Source organism: Hermetia illucens, chromosome 3 (genome assembly GCF_905115235.1).
Source record: "Hermetia illucens chromosome 3, iHerIll2.2.curated.20191125, whole genome shotgun sequence".
NCBI lineage: Eukaryota > Metazoa > Arthropoda > Insecta > Diptera > Stratiomyidae > Hermetia > Hermetia illucens.
The window spans coordinates 160,493,445-160,519,478 of NC_051851.1; the positions used below are offsets into that span (position 1 = coordinate 160,493,445).

General features: G+C 43.4%; 1 protein-coding gene across 1 annotated transcript; it reads right to left on the reverse strand.

Annotated features, from left to right (window-relative positions):
- Positions 1-6,246: 6,246 nt before the first annotated feature.
- LOC119651924 (neuroguidin) lies at positions 6,247-25,849 on the reverse strand. Its single transcript, XM_038055754.1, has 5 exons — positions 25,675-25,849; positions 7,780-8,008; positions 7,309-7,714; positions 7,064-7,251; positions 6,247-6,840 (listed from the first exon to the last, which is right to left on the reverse strand). The coding sequence occupies exons 1-5, from the start codon at positions 25,681-25,683 to the stop codon at positions 6,695-6,697; spliced, it is 978 nt and encodes a 325-aa protein (XP_037911682.1). The 5' UTR covers positions 25,684-25,849; the 3' UTR covers positions 6,247-6,694.
- Positions 25,850-26,034: the final 185 nt, after the last annotated feature.

The window sequence follows — 26,034 nt, forward strand, 5'->3', positions numbered from 1 at the left end:
CGAAAAAAAGACTATCGAACAAAAAATATGCGCTTTCTAACGACCGCATTCCGCCCCATTCTCTACAACTAATGCTGAGGCTAAGACTTTTACATATATGAGATATATCCCCCCCCCCCCCCATCCCCCCACCCCCTCCATTAAATTCAACCTAGACCGTGGGGGTGGAAGTTCACAGTTCAAGCTTTTCACTATATTTCGTTTCAATAAATATGACCATTTCTGAAAAAAAGTGAGTGTTTGAAACAGGCAGACAAGGAGTGAACCGATTTTAATAAAGTTTAAAAGATGAAGTGATTGGTAATCATTTCGCAACAACGCATACGGAAAGTGGCGGTTCAAATCTCACTGACGGCAAAGTGATTTGTACCGGGACTGGATGTCGGATACCAGTCGATTCAGCTGTGAATGAGAATGATGAACCTGGGTCAAATGAGGGTAATAATTTCAGGCTAGCGTATACTGACTACATTGCCTCCTATAGGGTACTGTAGTCCTGTTATGTACCTTCCTGTCTTGAATGAAGTGCTCTAATATGCTTGAAGGCCTAGATCCAATTGGAATATTGTGCCAACGATTATTATTATTGTTTTACAAAAGTTTTGCGTTTTTTTTTTCGCCGGCTGAAGAATTACATGACATTTACCCAAACAAGTGCTGTGAGTAGGAAACGCAGTGGACCATCTACCCCCATGACGCATACCGTTGCGGTCTCTACAATTTAAAAGTGAACTGCTTTAACACCCTCAATTTGCGGATCCTGCTTTGACCCACGTAATTATGTTCATTACAAGAAACATCTGCAATTTCACTTAAAAGGTTTAAATTAATAATACGATTGTTGCATACAAAGCAAAACGAAACTGTATGCAAATCCTACTTTCATTAAAAAACTACTGTAAATCTATGGGAATTTATTGCACCCTCAAACAAAAATAGTCACATTCCTACCAGAAATGGGATTCAAAGAGTCATGTGCTACTGGTGCTCTGCAGTCTTGCCCGGCGAATGGTCTCAATGTATTCCTGCACCCCTACCCCTGGACTGTCACATTAAATACGCTGTAGTGTGCAGGCAGTCAGACTACCGGTGTCCACATGTTAGTAACATCCTAGGCGAAGTATCTCGGGTACATTAGGCATTCCTAGCGGATTACGCCAAACATAAAGCAAGGTCCAAGAGGAATTTAGCTGTGGCCTCAGGGCAAAGTGGAGAACTGGCGAAGTGTTGCCAAGTTATGGCACAGTGATCTTTAGTACAGGATCAGAGATGGTCTGTGGAGTCGATGTGGGAGTTTTTTTTAGATACGCACAGTGTAGCCGAATCATTCGGTCTTCTGGGATTCGCCAATGTATTTCAAGCGGACATACTGACTATCCGAGCCGAAGGAGTCATTTTAACCAACAGCCAAATAGCCATTAACATTTTGTACTCAGTGACAGGAGCCCTGTGGGCACCTGACCCTCCCTATAAAAAGATTCAAACGCAGGATCTTTTGGACCAGACGCTTATAGAATTACGGCGGTTTGCGTAAGGTACTGGTCCATTGAGGACCATGCCCCCAGACTTAGCTTACGCTACATTTAGTGTTGCTGAAGTTGTTAGTGAGGGTTCTTCCTTCCTTCACTCACTCTCTAGCTAGAGCCAGGCTGCACACACTAGGTAAGCAATTCATTGGGGACCTCTAAAAGATCTCTGGTTGTAAGGCGGGGGAGCCACTATTCTTCACAAACGATACGGGCTAATTCTGAAAATCTGAACCGTTTGGATTTTGCTCTCTTACCCTTCGTAACAGGCAGGTCTTATTGGTTTGTGGCCACAAAACAACGCACCACAGCGCTGATTGGATTCCTCAGAGCATCTACCAGAATTTAAATGGTAGATAACAGCAGAGAACTGAGTTTCTGACGACATATGACATACCCGAAATAGTGCTTCCCTAAGTAAATCACAACGGCTTTCAAATATAGACCATATAATTTGTGATTTCGCACCTATTGACAATATATAGGGTACGTATAGTATTTTAGGACATGTATATACAAGATGTGGCAAAAAAGTAAGTACCATCCCATAGCTCAGTGTGAGTTTCAATTCCTTCCGTTCCGTAAGATTACACTTAGACGTTCAACAAATTTTTGACTGAACATTTACACATGCGAAAAATCTGTGCCAAAATTTTGCCGAAAAACCTCACGATTGAGTAGAGCAGTCGGAGCAAGGGTTTTGATCTCCTAGACAGATTCGCCAATGAGCACACGATTCATAGTTTTTTGAATGCGATCCTGAGACCAAGAGGCAAAGGGAGGAGTAGCACACTGCAAGTTATCCTCGACCAAAGAAAGCTCGGATGGGCAGCAGATATCGGAATGGGATGTATTTTGAGGCCTAGATTTCGTATGAATGCACCATTGTCATTTTTTTTTTCAGATTATTCGGTTGGATAGGTTCTGAAAACGAGTCCTGTGACACTTTTTGGGGCAGCCCGTCAAGTAAAGTGATAAACAGTGGAAACGGATGGGAGAACTGATATTGATAGTAAGAGGGGCTGCATTGCAAGATTTTGCAAAAAGTAAAGGAAATCTTAACGTTGAACGCAAGAATAGAAAGAATACAGAAAAGAGGACTCCTGGAACTCTCATAGATGTACTGCAAAAACACGTTCAACTACCAGAATTTCGCAGATGGATCTGTGAAATAGCAGATCATAGTGAAGGGACTGACCCACGAGATAGCTGTAGAGTGTAGAGACCTCAACGAGATTCCGGCCAATAAGGAAGGGACGTGTGTACTTGCACGGACAATTGCAATACATTTGATCCACCCAGACAGTCTATCGAAAAAGGGCACCCAGCAAGATATTACCGGAAACCCCTCAATGCAAGGCCCTGATAATAAAGGTCACGGTGCAAGGAGACGAAAATGTCTGCTCCTAAAACTGAGAACAAAGTGGAACGGCGAACAAACAGTGGGAAACAAACAAAGGACGACACATGGGACCACGTATTTTGCACTTCTAGAATGGACCGAGGGGGGGGGGGGGGGGGGGGGGGCGACTGGTAGGATGGGTCGGCGGAGAGGGAGAGAGTTTTCGAGTCAATTTCTAAAATATAGTAAAATGCTATTATTAATTTTGCTTGAGCAGATATCGGAATAGGTTGCATTTTCAAAAAGTACTACGGTGAAAACTCTCTTAGCGAACACCCCCTCTTGAGCGGGCAATTTTTCTCTGATTCTCTGAAAAATGAAAATGCAAGAGTGCGTGTGCTAGCCAAAAGGTAAAACTATAGGCAAATCATCTAAACCAGTTTCAATATTGATAAATTTTATTTTGACTTGTCTCAACCAGATTTGACAAAGGAAAGACGCAGAAGCCTCTGCTGTTAATCCAGAAGACATTGAGCAATTTTTAAAAAAAACTTCCAGCACTTATAGACCCTAGGACAATCATAATGCCGACGAAACAGATCTTTTCTTTCCGAGCATTACCCAACAAAACCCTTTGTCTCAAATCGGATGTGTCACGCTGGAAAATTGTGAATCTTTATTCTTCCCTTTTAACCAGTGCAATTTGATGTTGTTAGTTGGTTGGTTGGCTAATTTACCAGGAGAAGACACTCGTGATTAGGAAGGCTGCACGTCCCAGAACATGTGCCTCCATGAACATCAAGGGGTTGCCAATAATTTGGCAATTTTGGTTTTCCTAAACAATGCAACTTCGCACCTTCGCGACTTGCAATTACAAAATATAAAAATTATTTTTCTTCCAAGCAACACGACATCAGCTTGTCAACCGTTAGATCAGGGCGTCATTAAAAATTTCAAAGTTCACTATCGAAGCATGCAGGTTAAACACATTTTGGCAAGCAGACACTTCTTCGGCGAAGAAACCAATTAAGGTTTTGAGGGCTGTGGATTTCATAAAAGCAGCCTGGATTGAGGTGTAGCCAGTAACAATTATAAACTACTTTAGAAAAGCTGGATTTGACAAAAATGATTCTGAATCAGGAGAATTCAACCCTGAGGATGGCTTGCCCTTAGCAACGTTGTCTTCTATGAGAAGAACTATTCGGACACAACAGAATTGCTCGAAATCAATAAAGAATAAGCCACTGTGTCCCCATCAACACTCCTAGAGCTTGAGGTCGACTGTTCCAGCAGCGAAATCTGCTTAGATAAAGAGGAATTCCGACACTGAACAGCCTGAGGAAGCATCAGAGGAGCTGTCGAATCAGGCTGGTTTGAAAACAATTTCAACCTTAAATTTTTTTTGTAAAAACGACTATATTCTTCCTTCCAGCATTTAATAGCTTTAGAAAGTGTATTTTTTTGCTTATAAACATGACCTCCTTCGACAGATTTTTTTCGAAAAATTATATTATTCCTCCTTATGGACGGACGTCTCCCTTGAGTGAACAAAAATTGCTCGACGGTCGGTGTCCACCCATGAGAGTTTTTACTGTATTAACTTTGCTTGAGCAGATATCGCAATGGGTTCTATTTTGTATTTACGGTAAAATCATTTTCAAAATTTATTAATTGAGCCTTTTCATTTGATACCCAACATGACCATATTCTGCGAAAAAAAGCTATATTTTCGTGCAATTTCGGCTAGGGTAGGCTACAGTAAGTCTGCAGTAGCAACTCCTTAAAAAAATTTTGCTGAGACTGCCAAAAGTAGGATCAGGAGCCCACAGAAAGACTTCTGCAAGTGAAGATCGACTCTTAAAGAGGATTTGTTTTAGAGACCGCTTCAGAACGGCTGAGGACGTTAGAAGGCATTTTGTTGGACTTGGAGGAACACCAGTTTCTACAAGGACTGTACGACAAAGACTCGAAAAGGCTGGGATATGTACACGCCGACCCACTAGGAAACTGCGCTTGACGGCTCAAATGAAACGGAAACACCTTGAATAGGCTAAGGAGCATAAAAGCTGGCAAGCTGTTGATGATTGGAAGAATGTGATCTTCTCAGATGAAACGAAGTTCAATATTGGAATATGGAATAATATGGAATGCAGTATGTGCGCAGAAGCAACGGAGAGCGAGAGAGGCATCCAGTGAGCAGAATGATTTGGTGATGCTTTTCGTATCACCAAATTGGACGATTGGCTATGCTTGAAGGGACAAGGCTGTTGATTATAAAAACCTGGAAGAAAATTAGGTACCTGTCCTCGAAGAGCATTTTTCGCATGTGGATCAAATGTCTTTCCAAGCTGGTTCTGCTCCTTGTCATCGTGCTCAGTTGGTAAGCATCATGTTTTCCTTAATTCTTATTCCATTCTCAACAATAGACCGCAATTTCAACTATCTTACCTTTCCCAATCTTTTAGCAGGTAAAGAATTATTTACGCGAACTCGGTGTTTCCTGTATGTTATGGTCTGGCAACAGTCCAGATCTTAACCCAATAGAGAACCTTTGGCGCATAATGAAAGTGCAGATAGCGAAAGAGGGGTCGACTAATTTAAAAGAGTTAGACATAGTAATCCAAAAGGTTTGGCACGAAGGCATTCCAGCAGAAGTCTTGAAAAATTTAATCAATTCAAAGAATTTTAAGCACAATAATTTGCGTTTTCGATCCTTGCCTTGCTTCTTAAATTTGGCTGAAGATTTCGGTCATAAAAGGATGTAATTTAACTTTTTCAACTTGTCCACATTTCATTGGCCGCGACTTATATCGGGAACTCCACTTCAACCTAACACAAAATAATGCAACTCGTTGGACGTGTAGCGATTCGCAGACTACATATTCTCACCAATTTTCGTGACGAGAGTTCATGCCGTTTCGAAGAAAATCTCGTGTGACAGACGGACAGGCAGACATTGAATTAATTTTAATAAGGTTTCGTTGCATACAAAACCTTCCAGGCCTGCAATCAAAATCCTACACGACGGGTCTTAATGGGATGTCAATAGCGATTCAGACTTATTATTTTTTTCTATTTCATATTCAATGAGGCAGTGCTTCAATTTCATTTTTATAAAATTTAATGCGTTGAAAGCAATAAGGCTTCAGCCACGAGACGGGCACCAACCCAAACAGACGCTCAACCACTGCAGCCAACTTACCGCTCTTTCGAATGTCAATTAATTCAACAAAATATGACGAAGTTGTTACAGTTTCAAGTTCAACTCACTTAAGTATGAGTACACTTTTGAAGATATTGCTTCAATCCACACTTCAATATGTAGACATTAAACTAAAAGAAATATTCCACAACATAAACGAGAACAAACACTAGAAATTATTGAAATAAAATATTCTCTATTGCAAAAAAAAACTGAAAAATGGAACGAAACAATCTACATCCCCTTCAAATAAACCTCCTTGAAATATTATATTCCATGAACAACATTGGCAATATTTAAAAGAAAAAACAATCAATGAGTCGATTACTTTGCGAATAAACAATCAATCAATCAGTATAATATCATTATTCTATGAAAATTTAAAAATAAAGGTCAAAAAATACTCATTTATATTTCTTGGCATTGGCTATGGCTTCTTCATTCAGACTTTGGAACATTTATACTGAGAATTGGGTGACACAAGTCGCTTGTCATTTCAAACGCAAACGGGATGCAATGTATTCAAGGGAAGGCAAAATATTCTGATGTTGATTTCGTCTCTTTGCTTTTGCTGTAAATTTTACCTCCCAATTTGAAGATCCCGTGAGTAGCGAATCATGTCTTTCAATGGAATCGTTTTTTCTTGCCACCCCGTTTTTTACCTAAACCTTTTTTCTTTCGTTTCTTACCACCACCACCGCCGCCGCTAGAACTGCCACCATGCAAAGCACTTATATCTGCAAAGCTCGTTATTTCATCACCCAACGTTCCTGGGAAGAAAATTAACAAATAATCACATAATTGCTTTGTTTATGGTAGAAAAATGATGTGCTACTCTAGATTCTCAATCAGTCTCTTTAAGAACTCTTGAGGTAGTGACAAAAAAATGTTAAAAACATGTCGCTACGTACAAAAATTAAAGGTCAAATAGACACAAAATAAAAATTAGTCCTCTGAGAAAATTAAAACCAATATTGTCATCAAAATCTTTACCTATTGTAGTCAATCGACGTTGCCGCTGCTTTTCAGCCTTAGTAACCGGAAGCCGTGTCAAATACGCTTCTTCATATTCCTGTTTCTCTTTTTGTGCCTTCGAAAGGATTTGTTGTGCTCGAGATCCAGACGACACCTCAGTTGGAACATCCAAGTACTCCTCCTTCAAATCTTGCAATATGGAAGATCTACCGAAACGTATGTATCAAAAACTATCTACACAAATCAATACCAAAAATACTCACGATAACGCCCTCTTTCGTGCACGTTCCAACATTTTTCGTTCACGTTCCGCCTTTGTCTCGTCCCCGTCATAGTGGACTGCCGTTAATTTTGGAGGCACATAAACACCCGTTTTTGATTCGGATTTACTGCCACTTGATTTTTTACGTTTGCTATCATCATCGGTGTCATCCTCAGATGATTCAGATGCTTCTGAATTTGAACCCTGTTCCGGAAGTTGTGATACTAAATTATTTGGATTTGGCTTGAAGGTAATCGGATCGGATGAACTTGTGGCACCAGTTACGGCTGTTTTGACCAATTTATCAATTTGATAGCGCAGTTTATAATCTATCGGTCGAATTTTCTCAAGAACTGTACGAATTTCAATAAGTCTGTCTATGGATGGATCACGTTCTATTGTTTGTCCTGGAAATTTACATTAATATCTCGTCAGTTTTACTCTAATAAACACGTCCTGTCACTTTACTTACCGGAACATTTTCTTAAAACAACATATGTTAAATTTATCAGATAATTTAAAAGCATGTGATATTTGATTTCCAAAAAACTAAGTCCGTATTCTGTAGACAGCTCTCCGGTTTTCACTCGTTGTAGCATCCCTTCAACTAAGTCGGACACTTGCTTAACGTTATTGTTCATCTCACCGAGAAGCTGTAATGCTTGCGGGAGGTCCTGCTGGACGTCATAATCGTCCAAAGCCTATTTAGAAAACAATAATTAATCGACACCATAAACACTGAAGGATGACTTCTTCGGTTGGGAAAGTGCAATGTAAATTTTTAATTTCCGGCGCTTATTACATTTTATTATAACTTGGCCGCAAAATATGAAAAAAAACATCACATTTAATAGTAATCAAGTGTCGAAAGGATAACCACGACCGATAGCGAACAAAAATCTATGAAAAGCTCTGTACAATCTGTTACACATCATATACAAATCACCACAAGAAGAGGCAATAAGAGAAGCGTGAACATGAACAAGATTCTAGGGTGGATTGAGTGCGACTTGCAAGGATCCACGGCTTAGGACGAATGCTTAAGACATCGCGGGAGGGTTGGCTAGGCAAATTTGACTTATTTTACTTTTTTTTATCGTTTACCTTCTGTTTTTTTTTTCAAGCTTTTATTTTCTTCACGAATTCAAACTTCTTCGGCAATAGAAAAGTACTTTTTATTAAATTTGGTATCACTGAACATTTATTTTTGTTTGGGGCGTGAGTTGTCGGGAATGAATGGTATGATTTAACGGGTGACGTTGGATCCGATCAAGAGGGTGGTTCCATTGGTAATTCAGGGATTAGTGAAACACTCGGCCTACGAAGCGTCAACTTTGAATGGTAAAAAAATCTTAAAGCAACATCGAGAGTTGGTGCGATGGCAGAAATGGGAGGCTTGTAACACAGATGAAGGGGACAAGTAGTTCCCGAAATATCGGTGTTTACAAGGTAGGTAGGGTATTACCAGCGAAAAGGCAATTCTTAATTATTCCAAATGGGAAATGGTTTTGAGTTCGTTGGATTGTATTGCTTAGGCTTGCATGTCCGTTTTTCATTTTTCTCGCAACGGAAGGAGTTCTCTGATTGGATGTTGATGCATCCCTTTAATCCTATACGAGCTGTATTGTCAGTCACTGCCTCACTCCAGGAACTGAAAATTATTATTTTGTTTTCGAAGTTTTTCGTGTTTTACATTTCGTCGGAATTCCATAAAGAATTAACATCAAAATTGAGGACGTTTCCCTCATATTCGCCCCCATATATAACTCGATCAACGTAAAATGAGAAGGGAAGCATTTCACAATCATTTAGGTCTCGAAATGTCAAGATATGGTGGGAGTCTCGGTAAGTCCGTGCTTGAAAGACATCACAGAGTAGGTGGATATTCCCCAATTTATATTCCACTCCGCTTTCGACCTCAAAATCCTCCGGAATTTTACTTCGGTATAACAAGTGACATTTCGTGTCATGATATGTCACTCTGATAATAGCTATTAGTTTCTCCGGAACGCCGTCCTGGGTAGAGCATGTCAGATTCGCTCCATGTTCACGCCATTGAAAGCCTTCTCGAAATCAGGTGAAGCGAAGTTCTAAACTCCGCACACGCAATGACCCGTAGGGTATTAATTTGGTCAATGCAGGAGGATCGTGAGCGGAAACCAGCCTGTTCTCTGACGATCAAGCTTTCGAGATTTTTTTTTTTGATGCGTTCCAAGATTATTGTATTATCTCTGCAACGGGAGAGAGCGCGCAGATACCCCTCCACATGCCGCATTTAAAACAGGTATATTTTGGAATTTTAACGATCATCCCCTTCTCCCAATCTCTGGGAAAAGTCTCGAATTCCCAAGATTTCCGTACGAACGGAAGTGGCAAACCTGCAGCGATAAATACCTCTGCGAGAAGATCGTCAAGCCGTGCGGCTTTATTTCGTTTGAATGCATTGATGGCGGAAAAGATTTGTTTTTGCTTGGGGGAACAGTTCGTATCCGTATACTACGGTGATTAACCATTTCATCCATAAGAAGAGGAGCTTCATCGGGTGTGATACGGTTAAGAACCGTGGTGAAATGCTCTTGCAATCTCTTCAGTTGTTCGTCATCGAGGGTGGGCAGTCGACCGTTAACGCCCTTCCAACGTCCAGGACCATCGAAAGATATGCGACCACATGGAAGCTCTTCCACAAGTGCAATAGCAAACTCTCTCTTATCACGGCGCACACTACGCTGAACTTCTCGGGATTTCGTTCGTTACCGAAGTTCCAACGCATCGCGCCCACCATCACCTTCGGCGGTCAACAAAGCCTTTAACCCTCTCGTTCACTGACACTTCCGCAATTCTGCAATAAGCCAGATTTTATGACGTAGCTTCGGGACGTGGCCGACGACTTGCGTAGCACCACAGAATAAAACATATTTGATGGCGGCCCAATGCTCATCAATATTCACAGGCGGGTTACTCAGTATATCTGCCGTCCGATCAGAAAGATAACTATCCCACTGTCGAGCGATAGCTGGATGATACAAGTGGTCGATGTTGAACTTGGAGGATCGCAGCTTCCCAAGCCTGTGAGAAATGGCAGACCAAACATGCAAGCGACCATCAAATGGTGGTTTCTTTCGAGGTCGGTGTCAACACCTCTCTTGTTATGCACATTCAGAAGACAACACCTAGATCAACTGCTGATCGCGAATTGGTCGATTTGAAAGTTTGTACCCGAGGTCGGTCAGTTGAACCCCAACTGACATGGCAGGCTCCGTGCTCGAACAATGTGCCATCAAAAACGAGGCGGTGGAAGTTGTAGAAATCCACGAACCTCCCATCATTATCGTTACTGTCACCAAGAGTTGTCAGATACAACCTTGGCATTCGGATCACCCATCAGGATCACAATATCACCTTTAGAAAACCCCCCCTGAACTACGTTTCATTGCTCGTAGAAACCATCCTTCTCCACTATATTGGAAATCCCCGTTGGTGCATAGCATTGTACGATTGTGATATTCCTTAACCTGAATCGGAATCTTGCAGTTAGAGATCTGTCAGAAACCGGCTTCCAGGTCAAGTGAACGCGCCTTGCGGTAGCCGTCAGAAGAAACCCTAGAACGGAGAGCAGCTTACTCTCACTTTACGGTCCACGGATCCATCATTTTGAGCATAGCAACCAAGTATCCAAAAAATGCAAAGAACGACGATTTCATCCAGGGCAGACACAATTCATCAGACGCTGCCTCACCTCTGCCCTGAGACCAGCGTGACCGAAAAAGGCACCAAAAAGTGAAAGTAAGTTGCTCTCCATCTGGTCCGGTCCAACATTAAGTAGATGTGGACTTAGGATCCCTTATATCCCAAACAAAAAAATGAATTTTATTGTTTTAACATGCGTGTTTAAATCTAGAAAGCGATCATTTCTTTGACGAACCCATTCTCAGATATTACCCAATCCGAAAATCTGAAAAAAATCGCGAAACTCCCTCCGTTAGGAAAAGGTTGTTAAAATATTCCTCTTCAAGGTCAGATTAGAAGCCAAGGCACAGTTGGAAAGAGATACTTCTCAGTTGATATTTCTTGGTCACGATTTTTGATGCTGCCACCCAATTATCATCCGGTCGACTTAATCCGATGTGGGTACCAGAGCATAGTTGATAGTAAGGAAGCTGGTAGTTTAGTTCGGCGGTGGTCAGGTTCCAGGTTGGAAAAGCGCTAGTTTTGACGTCGAGCCACCTATTATTAAGTCAGTACCGTAGACAATGGTGTCCGTCGTTACGTATATCATGGAACTGACCGATTTGACAGTGACACACATGTATGACTTATGTAGAAGTATTGTCCCGCTTAGAGCTTTCCAGAATGCACAGCGTCACTATATTTGCCAAAACAAGCAAATAAACTTCTTTTTTCACACATCTTCCTTTGTTAAATAAATATGAGACTCGGTTTTCCTTGACGATGTTGAAAATGTTTCGTTTGACCTCATCGATTGCGAAATCGTCATACACAACTCAGGTACATGTAGAACTGGATGATTTCTGATTTCTACGAAGTGCCCAGAACAAACGCTTTCGATGATTGCGGCCTTTCGGTTGAACTGCACAATTACTTTCATCATTAATACTAATTCGAAGTTACGATTCAGAACATTCGTCAAACTATTTGAAATTTATCAAGATTTTGTGTGTTGTTTGATGATTATTTATAAGGCAAAGTTGCAAGGTTACCATAAATTCCCTAATTGGACTTGTTCACGCTAATGACAACAGTGACAATAGCAGTTTGGCGATCGAATATCAGAGTTGTGAGATACAACTGTGAACGGGGCTTCTTACGGTCACTGCTCAGGGAAAATTAACGTTGTGAGCTCTACTGTTTATAGCGAGGGTAAGGACGGAAAGAAGGCGAAACTGCACTGCATCTATCCGGCTTTATCGGATTTAAAATGACGGTACCTAGGATAGGTTTTCTTCTGCTCGCCCTCTGTTCTTGTCAGACGTTATATTTAATTGACTAACTCCCACAGGGCACGGCATTGTAGTGAATATTTTTTCAGAGTTAATTTTCAAGAAGGATCGTTCAACACTATTAACGACTATGTAACACCTATCTCTCAGTGATAAAGGCCATGGTCACGAAGAGAACAACACACTAAAAAGTTATTTTTAGCTCTTCTTAAAATATAAGTTTCGGCGATTTAGTCAAGCAATATAGGCACCTTACCGCAATATAGGCACCGTCTGCCACGCCGTTGTTATTGTGTGGAACATGAACAGAAGCGGCAGGTAATGGGGGTTGAAATCTCCTACAATGCAAACATTGCCCAGAGATGAAAGCTTGACAACCTTAATACTAAGTAAAAGCTTAAATCCGTCACAGTCAGTAATCGTCGCAAACAACTCGAACAGATATGGAAATTGAATAATTAAGTCCCGTATACAAACAAAACTTGATCATAAATAAGGGCACAAACATACTTGGCCCCAACCACAAAAAGAGTCGGAACGGCTGGTTTAACGATGAGTGTAAGCTAGCAACCGAACGGAAGAAAGCCGGTTACTGAGTAATGTTGCATTCTCAAAGAACGCGGGCACGCGCAGAGACTTATCACTAACTCCGTCGAGCGGAGAAGCGACTTCACAGACGGAAAAAGGAAGCCTGTGAGAACCATCAGGTCTGTGAATTCGAAAAGTACAGGAAGCAACCGCACCAAATGCGGAAGTTTTACCAACAAGTCAGCAGGATGAAGTCTTACACACCTTAATGCTCATCCTGCCGAGACAAAGAGGGAAATCTGATTTCCGACAGAATGGGCATATTGGAGCGATGGGTTGGGCACTTTGATGAACTACTGAACAATCAGAACATCGGCGAGTTGGAGATTCCGCCAACTGAGGACGACGGACAAATACTGCTACCACCAAGTATAGAAGAAACAGTCCGTCATTGGCTTAAAAATCATAAGTGGCCAGGAGCCGATGGAATTACACCCGAATTGGTTAAATATACAGGCGACCAATTACAAAAAAGTGGTTCATCAACTTGTGTTCAAGGTGTGGGACAACGAATCACTGCCTGGAATTATCTGCCTCATACGTAAAAAGGGAGATATCACACAGTGCAGCAATTATAAGGGTATCACGTTGCTGAGTACCATCTATAAGATATTCTCCGCTATCTTGCTAGGCCGGATAGCCCCATACGCCCACAACATCATTGGCCCATACCAAAGAGGCTTCACTCCAGCCAAATCAGCAACAAATCAGATTTTCTCTCCGCGGCAAGCGATAGAAAAACTGTTGGAAAATGGACATCAGTTCCACTATCTTTTCATCGACTTTAAAGCCGCCTATGATAGCATAGCCAGGGTAAAACTGAACACGGCCATGAGAGAATTCGATTTCCCAACGAAATTGATAAGGTTGACTAGGCTGACCCTGATCAAGGTGCGAGGCCAGATAAAAGCAACAGAATTACTCTCAAGACGTGATGCTGAGGCAAATACGAGGAGCACGATCCTTTTTAAGTTCATCCAACTACTGGCTTGTGCTGGCGATATCGGCTGCACATCAATGAAGGCAAGACGAAGTACATGGTGGGAACGTCAGCGCTAAAACCAAAAGAACGAAAAGCATCGAATCGCACTGATCAAACGAAAACAATGAAGATAGAAGACTACAATTTCGAGACCGTTGAAAATTTCCCCTATCTAGGGTCGAAAATCACAACCGATAACAGCTACGATGATGAAATCCGCACACGGTTGTTGGCAGCCAACAGAGCCTATTTCAGATTACAAAAACTGTTTCGCTCGAAACGTCTCAACATAGAGTCAAAGCTCTTACTGTACAAGACAATGATCTTGCCAGTCCTGATGTATTTCTCGGAGACTTGAATTCTTAGCAAGAAAAATTGCGAACTCTTGACCGCGTTCGAGAGAAGAATCCTCCGAAGAATTTTTGACCCTCTACATGACAATGGACGATTCCGTAGCCTACAGAACGACGAAATCTATGAGCGATACCATGACCGTCTGGTTGTGGATAAAATCCGGCTCAATAGGTTACGGTGGGCGGGTCACTTAATCCGTATGGATGAGGATGATCCAGCTAAGTTCAAGCAAAATAACTCCCTATCCTCAAATTCGACAATGTATACAACGACCACGATTATACAACAGTATCTAATGTGCAATATGTATGTAATACTTTCTTTTTGCAATAAATGGAACTTTGCAATCATTGAAAACAATGGAGCCAGAATACCTTAACAAAATGAATATTTTGCCCCAGAAGAAACAAACTTAAACCCTTAAAATCCAAAACAGACAAATAACAAATCGAAAGAGTAAGGTAGAAACTGATCCAAGAATCAAACCAAACAAAATTCATAATCAATAGTCAAATTATCTGTCCAACGAAATCCCCAAGTCCATGAAGAAACGCACTCTATCCTCCATCACATCACTGAAACCCCTTCAACTCGAAACAAGAGGAACCTGTGATAACGTCAAAAGTATATTTCGAATAGTATCAACATCCGTCAACATTGCACCTAGTGCTCATTCGGCCATATAACCTTCCTACAAACACCCATCACTGCCGAGTCGTCATTATCCATTTGGGCAAGGGTTGGACAGTGCTCTGGCACCTCCACCACATACATCCCACTACGGTTCCAATCGACAACCATTTCGATTTGTTCATCGTTATTTCATCGTTGCCCAGGCATACTTCAAACGGACAAACTCCAATGAAAAATATACAAAAACAACATGAAAAATATAAAAATACATTTCAGTCCCGATATGGTATGAGGAATCACCGTGCGCACAGGAACCCCCAACTTTTTTCAGTCCGCGAATCATGAAAAGCAATAACTGAGCCATTTGGTCCAAAAAATACGAGCAGAAAAAAAATTGAACTTCGTCAACGACAAGAGTAAAAGCAATACACCCCCACGTAGAAGTGAAAAATACAAGAGCAAAGGGACAAGATAAAAATGAAAAGCAAGGTAGGAACCATCTCCAATGCATGCATATGTGAGAGATATGCGAATGATGCGACGGCGGTAAGGACAACATGGAAGTCGCGGCACTATAATACTCGCTTTGCTGTCGATTTTTCCAAATATCAAAATGAATCCGACAACCCGAAAACTCCCCCCGAAAAGAGGTGTGAGATGAGTCCATTCTTTTCCAAAAACTATCGTTGCTTCATGGACACCCATGAGCGACACACATATCAGGAAGGATATATTGGAGCCAAAAAAAAAAACGAAATACGTTTCCGAACCTGAAAAGAATTTTACTGTAGCCAGGATGAGGACGAAAAAAAAACAATTCGTTCAGAATGTTGTTACCGATGCTCGATATTGGCTCCATGCGGAAACATTGGATGGAGAAAAAGAGATGTCGGGGAGAAATGAAGTCTGTAGGATGATGTTTGCTATTTTCAGGAGAGCTCAAAATGATTACTCTTATTAATTTCGAAACTAATTGGAAATCACAACTACGTCAATTTTTCTACGAAATTCACCGTTCTCCAAGCCCTAAATTCACAAAAATTCAGCCCAACAAATACAGCAAAATCAGCTCCAATAACAAATTATAATAACCCAAAATGGAATCGAATATAATCCAGCATACTTGCCGGGATTTCGTAAGATGTAAGTCGGGTCCTAATTCTTACATTTGCTGGCTCCTCCCCCCTACGACTGGTTGGGATTCGCGGGCGTAATGACGTTTACGGGTTCCAACACAACGAATATGCTTTCCAGGAATGCGTGTTCCTCTCTATAAACCGTAGTGACAATATCACCTTCTATTCTGGCTTCAGAGGATGAGAAACTCACTGGACACAGACTAAGTATTATGTATTCATCATTTTTCCAAACTATATTGGAATTCTGGAAACTGTCACACGTTTATCTCTCTCAAGAAGCTTATGGATCGTGTAAGTATTATCTTTCAAGATACCATTGTAACGTAGAAGTGCAGGACCCTTTTAATTATGACAACATCTTTGACATTAAGGGAATCTAAAGCACCTGAGATGCTGTATCAGCACAAAGATTAGCAAAGCCCAAACAGACAACGATCACGACAGCTCAAAATAAAAATTGAAATTTAAATTAATTAAAAAAATACTGCTATCTCCCCAGGACGTTATTTAGATAAAAATTATGGAAGAAGTCCAGGATCCTGACAACTATTTCAGATCCTTTGGAAAACAAAGGACAATGGAAAATAGTACAATGACGGCACTTTGGGTAGTATTAGAAGAGAGAATAAACGAGGGGGAGACTTAGAGGACGTGGAAACCCAGGTAAGCACAACATTAAATTCAACCTTAAGCAATAACCACATCCTCCGCCTTCACTAGATGAATCAACTTTGTAAACAGGTACTGCGGCTCTTGCCAACCCTGGACTCACGTAATTTATATTGACCGTCTACAGCCTTTCTTCCTTTTCGGAATACCACCAATATTTGATAAAGTATATATGAGTATGGTCAACCCCGGAATATTATGTAAATAGCAAGCGGTTCTCAAGGACTTGAGGCAACACACTTAGTATTATCCTCAGTAAAATCCATAATTGAGGATAGCTGGACGCCCAACTTAGTTGGAATACCTTCATCATACTGCAACTCACCTGGCCACACCCCTTCGTCAATGGGTTCTACGGCAATGGACCCATCGATCACCAAAAACCAAATAACATGTACAGAGACAGGATGAATAGTCTCGAACAAGATCAATACCGCGCAAACGAAATAAAGACTACGGTCTTAGGTTCAGATTGTCAAGCCACTGGAAACACTGAGAGCTGGTGCTACCAAAAATCTACTTCACCATGTCAGCTAGTACACGATCAGGGTTCTAGCAGTCCAGGAAACGAATTGAAATGTCCGAAGAAATAAACGGATTCTAATCAAAATCGATGAAAAGATGGTGCAACTGATGTCCATATTCCAACAGTTTTTCCATCGCTTACCGCACAGAGAAAATCTGATCTGTTACTGGTTTACCTGGAGTGAAGCCTCTTTGGTATGGACACTCGGAGCACAATGCCAACGAGATAGTTGATCCGAGTCTATATTGGCCCCCCTATATGTTCTGACATTCATCAAAGTTAAGAGGTGGCGGCGTTCGATCAACAGGTGGTCAATTTTGTTGAAAGTGGTCCCATCTGGAGAGGCCCACGTTTGTTTGTGGACTGCTTTCCGCGCAAACCAGGTACTTCCAACAACAATTTCCTGTGACACTGCTAATTGAATAATTCGCAGTCCGTTATCATTTGTATTTTAATGTAAGCTATGGGAGCCAATGTATCGCCTGAATACAAGCTCCTTCCCTACTTGGCTGTTAAAATCCCCAAGTATATCATATCTGGGACAGGCTTCGAGGGTTCGTTCTACTGCCTCGTAGAAGGTATCCTTTTCCGACTCTGCAGTCTCCTTTGTAGAGGCGTGGACGTTAATGAGGTTTATATTTCTAAATATACCTCGCAACTACAGAGAGCAATGCCGTTCGCTTATGTTTTCAAAGTCGATAACAGCAGATTTCATTTTTTGGCTGACCTACTCTTTGTTTAACACAAAACCTCAAAAAGAAGCTAGGCCATATATTCCGGCGCTTTCCATATGGCAGAATTTCGCTCTGTGCATGATTTCGCACACCCCAGCATTCAGATAGCGAGCCGGCTAGCCGCTAACAAATATTTCTGGCCGTCCATGAACAAGGATGTTAATTTTTAGGCCAACGAGGACATTGCATCCCAGAAGTGTAAGATCACCAGGCATGTTAAGAAGAAAGTAGGTGCATTGCCTCCGCACCATACATCCTGCCACTATAGACCCTTTGCGAGAATCGTACGGTTACAAGTAACTGCTTCACGATCATTGATTGGTTTACGTCGCGGCCTAAGCACAGTCATGTGCTGAAACCCTTTGCGAAGAGTGAATTCCGCGCTTTGCTGTTCCAGCCGTAATAGTCACAGACCAGGGAATGCAGTTCGAATCTGCTATCTTCAATTGTCATCGGAGATCTGCACACCATCTGCATTTCAATGGGATGCTGCAAAGTTGGCATCGGAAGCTGAACGCCGCTATTTTGGCTTACGACGATCCGTCCTAATCACAGGTCTTACCCTTCGTCCTACAGCCGCCTGCAATACGTTTGCTACCTGCTCTATACCGGCAATCTGGTCCTCGACAAGAGAAACAATCGTGGAGAAACTGGATTATTGCACGTGCTATGGGGAGTCCGTTGCCCAATTGAAGCAGCCTTCGCCATCTCATCACGCACTCCTAGAGACCTTGAAGTCTGCACTCACGTCCAGGCAAAGACTGATGCCACCCAGAGGTCACTACAGTCACCGATATTTCTTCAGTGCTCCACTCCGATATATCGCTGACATTTTCTTTCCCAATCGAACAAATGAGTCACAAGTCTTTCAAGTTTGTTCAACAAATGGCCGCCTCATCAAACTCTCATCCCCACATGCGCAAGTCAATCACGTGAAGCGTCGCGTCATTTTCCCATCCTCCTATACTAACCAACATGCCACCCTTCGGATCTTTTTAGAAGAATACACGGAGTTCCGATTCCCGCACACCATCTACTCTTCATGGATTTCGACAGCGTCCACAGCGAATATATCTGGGATGCTATGACTCTGGCTTCATGCAATGTCGAAGGAAAAACTTCATTGGCGTAGGGGCCAGCTACTCGTAGACGTGTTGGTCAGATGGCGGAAGTGGCAATGAGTCACACATAAAGGAAGAGTGATCAATTCATGGCTGACTACACCATGCAAGGGAACCCAATCTCCCAAGATGGCCGACGAATAGGTTGCCATAGAAACATATAGTGCAGAATAGTGGACGAGTGCACGCTTCTCAGGAAGTCCTAGAGGGTGCTCAAGCAGATTTCGACAAAGCGTTAACGATGGTACGTAGGTGCCTGGGCCCCATCATATTGTTACTAGAGCCAAAAGCACCATACCAACGAGATGATGATGCGAGTGTATATTCTGGCCCCCCAATTTTGTTGTGGTTGAATAGTGCAAGTTTCTTCTTGTAGAGAGATTTGAAGCGCATTGCCGGAAACCAACAGCGATGATACATAATTTTGGCTGGCCTGGCATTTATCAAGGCAGAAAGGTGGTGGCGTTCGACTACAGATCGTCAATTTGATTTCAAGGAAACCTTGTTTGTTTGTGAATCTCTTTCCGCCGAAACAATATATGTATTTCCAACAACAATTTCGTCTGACAAGCCCAATATACCGCTGATATATCAGATCCCTTCCTATATCGCTACTGAAATCCCCAAGAATGATTTTGATGTCTTGGGGCAGGCTTCAAGGGTTCGTTTCACTGCTTTATATAAGATACTCTGCTTCGACCCTGGAGTCTGAATGAGCTTTTATGAAGCTGCTGTTTCGAAATTTTCCTTCATTATTGTTATTCTGTTAATAAAAATTGCACTGCATCCTAAAAGACTCAGCCCCCAGCTGAAACCGTGCGGGTTCATCAGAGCAAAGTGATCCCGCCAATGGGGTTACTGGGCGAACTTGATGCTTCGCGGGCGCTTTTTTGAAGCGTCCGTCGGCTCATCAAACGATTTGAATTTCGACAAGGAGACGAGATCCACTTCGGCCCGCCTTGAACCTCGAGCTTAAAAGAGTGCTTACCTCGCCCCAGAACTGTAAAGGGGCCCTCCTATGGTGGCTACCCGCCTTCGAGGAGCGTCCACTCGAATGAGGACCTGTAAGCACGTCTTGAGGTTCCTGGGGGCGTCGACCTCCATTTTCGTGTGTCCGGAAGGTGGAGTCGGTCGCAGCTTCCAAACCGCGTCTCTGAGCAGACACAGCATGCCGGAGTCGCTTAACATGGCTCTGACGTTCAGCCCAGGATCAGCGCAGAGACGCAGATTCTCTCCCTACACCATCTACGCGAAGCTAGCCGTGAACTCCTCTCGGTATGCTGTGCGAAGGCGGAGGAGGACGAAAGACAAGGACCGCAACCACGACGGATGGTCACGAACTATTAAGGTGACCTTCAACGTCCGGTACCAACGTTCCAGCATCCCATTGGACTGTTGATAGTATGCAGTAGTCCTGTGCCATTTGAAGCCAAGGAGCTTACCTAACTCCAAGAAAAAAGTAGACTCATACTGCATTCCCTAGTTCGTGATGATTACGACTAGTGCACCAAAGCGCGGAATCCACTCTCGACAGAGGACCTCGACACATGATTGTGCCCTAATGTGAGTCAAAGGTATTGCTTCAGGCCACCGCGTCAGCCTGTCGATGATTGTGAAGCAAAACTCGTATCCGTGCGAGTCTCGCAAAGGCCCGATGATGTCGAGACGGAAGGTGTGGAAGCGCTTGGTCGACCTAAGGAATACGCCTACTGCCTTTCTTACGTACTTGACTTTGTATTTCTGACACGCGACTCACTATCTGACCCAAGAATTTACTTACTTGTTCATGGACGACCAGACGTATTTTCCCGTGACCAACCGGTTCATCGTCCTGATGCCTGGGTGCGCAAGATCGTGTATTGTGTTGAATACATCCCTGCGAAAATCGGCCGGGATGAATGACTTGCGTCCATTGTCTGAGGTCTCGTAGAGTAAATAGGAGTTTGAGCAGAAGACAGCAAACTATTTGAATCTGTATTTAGAGTGAATGAAGGCAAGACAAAATATAAGGTGGCAACGTTAGCGCCAAAAACGGGAAGAATAAAGATAGGAGACTGTAACTTTGAGACCGTTGATAATTTCTCCTATCTAGGGTCGAAAATCACAACCGATAACAGCTGCGACGATGAAGTCCGCACAACAGAGCCTATTTCAGCTTACAACTGTTCCGCTCCAAACGTTTCACCATCCTACTGTACAAGACTATGATCTTGTCAGTCCTTATGTATTCCTCGGAGACTTGGGTTCTTAGCAAGAAAAATTGTGAACTCTTGGTCACGTTTGAGAGAAGAATCTTCCAAAGAATTTTTGGCCCCCTACATGAGGATAACCGGGGGCGGGTCACTTAATCCGTATGGATGAGGATGATCCAGCCCGGAAAGTCTATAAGGGCAATCTCTATGGTAGAAAAAAAAGACCCTGCCTGAGATGGAGCGGTGGCAAAGGCCAGGACGCCAGACAGCTTTTAGGGCTACCGAATTGGTGGACCTCGGCGCAAAAGCGGGATGCCTGGAGTTCCTTATTAAGGCAGGCCTAGACCGGATACCGGTTGTTGCGCCGTTGATGAGGATGATTTGATGGAGAGGTATGAGGCGAGTAGCTCACGATCGTAGGCGCCGTAGTTACATTGAGATGGGTTGAGTCGCTTCGAAAAGAATTTCAATGGTTGACAGATTTGATTCACATGTTGGTAAAGAGCATCGACTTTTAAATCGTGCTTGCAAAAGCAATAAAGGTGAAGACTGGCTAAATTTCCGGAACTCACAGTGTGAATATAAGAAGCTCGTAAAACGTTCGAAACGAGACTCTTTTAGAGCATACTGTGAGGAGCAAGAAGGTGAAATTGAGACTTCCAGACTCGGCAGAGTCCTTAATAAGGACAAGTCAGCCAAGTTGGACTCTCTTAAAAAACCAGATGGTTCTTGCACGAACTCCAGAGCTGAGTCTATACAAACTCTCTTGGAAGTACACCACTCGGGAGAACAGGTTTCAGAAGTGGGAAGAAGTGAATTGGAATTCTGCAAACTCTTCAACACGAAGGGGTAGCAAGGGGAAATGGTACACTGCGAGAGCGATTGTTACCAATGAAAAGGTGAGAGCTGCTATATTATAATTTGAACACTTCAAAGCACCTGGCATGGATGGCATCTACCCAGCGATGCTAAAGGAGGGTATAGAGCACTTTGAGCAACGTCTAAGAAATATTTTTCGAGGATGTCTTGCCCTGGGCTACGTGCCTTCCTCTTGGCAGGAGGTGAAGCTAGCCTTCATACCAAAGCCTGCGAAAGATGACTATTCAAATCCAAAGAACTTCAGGCAAATCAGCGAAACATCATTTTCGCTGAAATGTCTGGAGAGACTGGTTGAGCGTGACATTCGCGAGGTGTATGCGATCCTAAGGGCGGCAACCTGGATGATTGACGAACGATTGAAGGGCAGGCGCATCGCAATTTGTAGCGATAGTCAAGCTGCATTGAGGACATTGAGTAGTACTTTGATCACTTTAAAAATCGTTCAGGAATGTAGAAACCGATTGAATTCTGTTTCTAGTTTCAATACGGTGGATTTACTCTGGGTATCTGGTCATTGTGGTGTAGCGAGAAATGAAATTTCGGATGTCTTAGCAAAAGAGGCTTCAACTTTCCCCAAGCCCGGACCGGGACCAGCAATTGGGGTGTCAGCAGCATTGGCTGATGCTGCTATCAAAAGCTAGGAACAAGCTTCCCATAATGGCAGGTGGTAAAGCCTTAATGCTGCTAGACAGACCAAACATGCTGCAAAATCTATCATGTCGAAAAGCAGGAAGACTTGCAGAAATATTGTGGGCATTCTGACTGGCCATAATTCACCAGCTGTGCATATGTTCAACATAGGAATTATCGAAGATGATACGTGTCCATCCTGTAATGAGGAAGCGGAATCCACGGAACACTTTCTATGTGAGTGCCCCGCCTTCGGACGCATATTTTTGGTGCTGATGTGCTCCAACTGCAGCACCCACTAACGGAAAACCTGTGATACATAAACGAATCCGGGATATTCCGTTAGACGGAGGAATCGGGTACAATGGACCATTAAGGTCTGAGTGCTCAGAGACTTTGCCTCTCCCCAACCTCCAACACACACACAAATAAGTGTGCGAAATCATGTCTGAGTAGAATAAGGTATCGGTCGGGAATTATCTGAACATTCAGACGCCTGTAATCTCCGCATGGCCTCCAGACGCCGTTTGGCTTAGGGACCAAATGAAGTGGAGGACCAACGGCTATTGGAAGACCTGCAAATACCCAGTTTCATTAAATCATTGAACTCTTTCTTTGTAACAACACGCTGCTGGCGAGAAAAAGGACGCATCTTTGAGAAGATTGGGGAGCCGGTAGTGTTGATATGGTGCAGCACATCGTGCTGGGAGAAACTTCTTTCAGTATCGATGTTGCGGTAGTTTTGAATGTGGCGGGAATGCAATGGTCGGCAACGTCTTCGAAAACAATGGAAAGAGTGTCGTTCACGAAAGTGGAAATTTTCCCTAAAGGCTTTGTCCTGCAGGTCCACAAACAGCTCGTAGTGACACAGGAAATCTGCGCCTAAAATAATTTGATAGAAGCAAATGGCGAAACCGGTCACGACAAGCCGACCCTGCTTTTGAACGGGACAAAGACTGAAGAAAGAGAAGAATGTCCGCCAGAACAAATCGCCACGAAAAAGTTCGGCAAAAGTCTGAGTTTTGGAGAAATAAAAAAACGGTCAAACATTACAAGGAATAAAGCATTATTGGACTGTTATTTACTTTCAAATTTAAAAGGATTTCCATGAGGGGAACTTGTATTTCAAATCGAATTAGTTTACTTACCGACCCACCTGTTCTTGCCTAGAATGAAAAACATTTGTTGCCTAAGCTGGAGATATAGCATCAAAAAGTCTATAGGGAAAAACAGCTCCTGAGTTTGCTGTAGCCATCAAGAAATGCAGCAGAAAATGAGCACAAAGTAGATAATTGGATTTAACTTCCATTGGCCATCATATCAGGCATTTAGGAGCACTCAACTGTCTCCATTATCGCTACTCGGACTCCACTCAAAACGGGCTGTCATGCAGCATAAGGTGGAAGCATATTCTTAGAGAGAAACGTATTGACCAAGTCATTCACACAATGGAAAGAGTGTTTAGGCGGAAGGCAACTTCCTTAGCAATCAAAGTTCCTAAGGAGAAGTAAGCGTGGTCCCGATGCATTTGCTTTCACTGCCTGAGTAGTTGCCAATAACTTCGTTTTGTTTGTTTGGCGTCTTGCAGCGGAAAGGTGAGCCTCCAGCCACCGTTCACAGAGGTTGCATCGCATCACTCGCCCGTTTCCAATCAACTCCTGCCTCCGGGGAATGATTGTTTCAGACGCGGCCCTTCGGCATTTTCACTCAATTTCCAGGTGCACGGAGCACATGCATTGCCAGCCCTCGCGCGGTGCATCACATCAAACAGGACGTCGAACGGTAAACAGAAATGTAAACATATTTATGCGACATACTCTGAACATGCCACATGCACGTCCTTTCCATGTTACGAGTAATAACAACAAAACACAGGAATGAATCGTTCGCTTGTTTGTCCACCGCCCCGTCCTCGCCCATCCATGCAGAGAGTGACCGAAGAGTCTATGATCCAGCCAGGTTGCAGGGCCGTGGAGCCTCCCCGTGCGCCCACAGCCAACCCTCCACCCGCCTCCCGGATTAAATAACGGCCACGGCAATCGCAGCTCGTGGGTCTCGGGCTCGGAAAAAAAGCACCGCACAAAGGACAGCGAAATGGGAGCTCCACATACGCGAGTCGCAATCGCAAACTGACAACAAAATCAATAATCATTTTTTGTGCTCCATTCTTCCCGGAGGAGGCGGGCGCCGTGGACTGGGTCCCACCGGGCCGATCCTTCCCGCTGCCGCGAACTGTCCGATTGCCGCCTGGCCAACTAGTGGCGCGGTTGCTTCTCTACGAGGCCACTTGGCGAGGTGACGACCGGCCTGGGAATGGGGCCTCCATCGCCTCCGAGGGCAGACACTGTCCCAGTGTCGACGGTGCGAGATTCGAGCTGATACGTGGGCGACTGATGTGTGATGCCCACCGAGCGTGTGATGAGACAATCCGGGAGGGTGGTGCTGATGCACTCGGGAGGCGCCCGTCCCACGCTCCCAGTCTCGAAGACGTGCAGCTTGTTATCCTGGCGCGCCCGCCCGCGCCCCATCTTGTGCTCCTTCTTCCGGAAACGTCTTTTGACGTTTCTCAAGGAAATTCAAAACATAACCAAACACTCGGTCACATCCGCGAGGGAGATTCACCCGATTCCTGCGAATTTCCGCGGATGCTGGCTCCAAGGACTCGCTGGAATTTCAGCTGGCTCGGGACCTAATCGAACTCCGGATTCAGTCCAACCGCACACGAGTCGTTCGCTCCTAATCCAAACACGCTCCATTCACTCCACACTTGCATTCAGCCTCGTAAAAATGGTTGACACGGAATTCTCGCGACTCGGCATCCTTACACGGGACAAGCCACCCCCGAGGGCGAAAAAAACCCTAAGAAATTGCGGCGCTCATCGCGACACTTTTCGCAACGGAAATTCTATTGTTTACATCGCACCAACCGCCGAAATCTTATTGTGCCGCCAATCTACATTACCTGCACCATTGTTTTTCACAATTTTCCGCACGAAATTCACTGAAAATTGGCCATAAAATCCACAACGAAAAATCAAGGGGACGCGAACTTCCACGTGCGCGAATTCTTTTCGACGTTTTAAAAATGCCTGCGATCCGTCATTTTTACGGGGTTGTTGTTGTTGTTCGCTGCCCGATTTTTATTTCGGCATTTCGCGCACTTCTTTTGTATAATTACTACAGAATTTTTTCGCGATGGCCGTGGGGTTGTGTGAGTGAGTTTGGATTTATGGAGGGAGCGAGTGGAGGATGGGAGAGGATGTAACTGGGAGAGCAGGAAATGTGACATGCGATTGGGGGAATTCGGGGAAGTACCGATTAG